Source organism: Phaseolus vulgaris, chromosome 1 (genome assembly GCF_051622355.1).
Source record: "Phaseolus vulgaris cultivar YP4 chromosome 1, ASM5162235v1, whole genome shotgun sequence".
Taxonomy (NCBI): Eukaryota; Viridiplantae; Streptophyta; class Magnoliopsida; order Fabales; family Fabaceae; genus Phaseolus; species Phaseolus vulgaris.
The window spans coordinates 34,224,661-34,225,495 of NC_143498.1; the positions used below are offsets into that span (position 1 = coordinate 34,224,661).

The 835-nt window shown below is 37.4% G+C and overlaps 1 protein-coding gene across 1 annotated transcript; it reads right to left on the minus strand.

Moving 5' to 3' along the window:
• Positions 1-214: 214 nt before the first annotated feature.
• On the minus strand, positions 215-835 carry LOC137815883 (protein FAR1-RELATED SEQUENCE 5-like). Its single transcript, XM_068618992.2, has one exon. It carries the CDS (start codon positions 833-835, stop codon positions 215-217), a length of 621 nt encoding a protein of 206 aa, XP_068475093.2.

The following is an 835-nucleotide window of genomic DNA, read 5'->3' on the forward strand; positions in this document are numbered from 1 at the left end:
TTCTGTCCAATTTTAATTCTTGTTCTTCTTTCCTTTTGTTTTGATTCAATTTGACAATACATGGACTTCAATATGAGTCTTGGTTGGTGCTTAGTTTTGGTGAGTTCTTGAATTTAGAACATTGATCCAATTCTAAAGTAAAGTGCCTTTCAAATCCAGCTCAAGTTGTTCCTAAGAATGTCAAGAATCATGTGTTCTTGTAGTTACATTCACATCAAACTATGTCATAAAACTTCTTGCACAATCCATCATACCTTTGAACTTGTGGATCCTTGTCTTTTGTGCCAAAGGATGATCTTATGTACGTGTGCTTTCGCCTTAGATTTTTACTCCACCTTTCCAATACATACTTTTTTGGGACTTTTGTCACTTTTTCTTGAGCAAGGACAACAAGGCAGTGCCGACACAAAATTCCCCTAAATTCAAATAACAAGCAAGTGCAACATCCATGTAGTTGTTCACGGTCAAAAAGAACTACTACATTGCGGTGTTCAGGTTTACCATTTTGGAAAGACTCCTCTACAATAGTGAAACGACATGCATGACCCTCAATATAGGCATTAGTAACAGCACAATTCATTTTTCCTTTAAACTCCCCTTGCACCTCATTCAATTTTGCATGTGTGTATTCCGATTGGAACTGTCTTTCAATGCCTGATTGAGATGTGCAAGGAATTATGGTGTTAAGAGAAGCAAAATCCGCTTCACACTCTAATTCGGCCTTATGTTGCAGAGCGTTCTCATACTGTTGCACAAATTGTTGGAGACTTGTGCTTGAATTAATGTACCCGTGAAAAAAAGCATTCATGCTTTCACTCCTTTGTGTTGTTGACAT

Bases quoted from the DNA above. Each gene is read 5' to 3' on its own strand.
- LOC137815883 (XM_068618992.2), bottom strand. From the start codon at position 835: ATGTCAACAACACAAAGGAGTGAAAGCATGAATGCTTTTTTTCACGGG.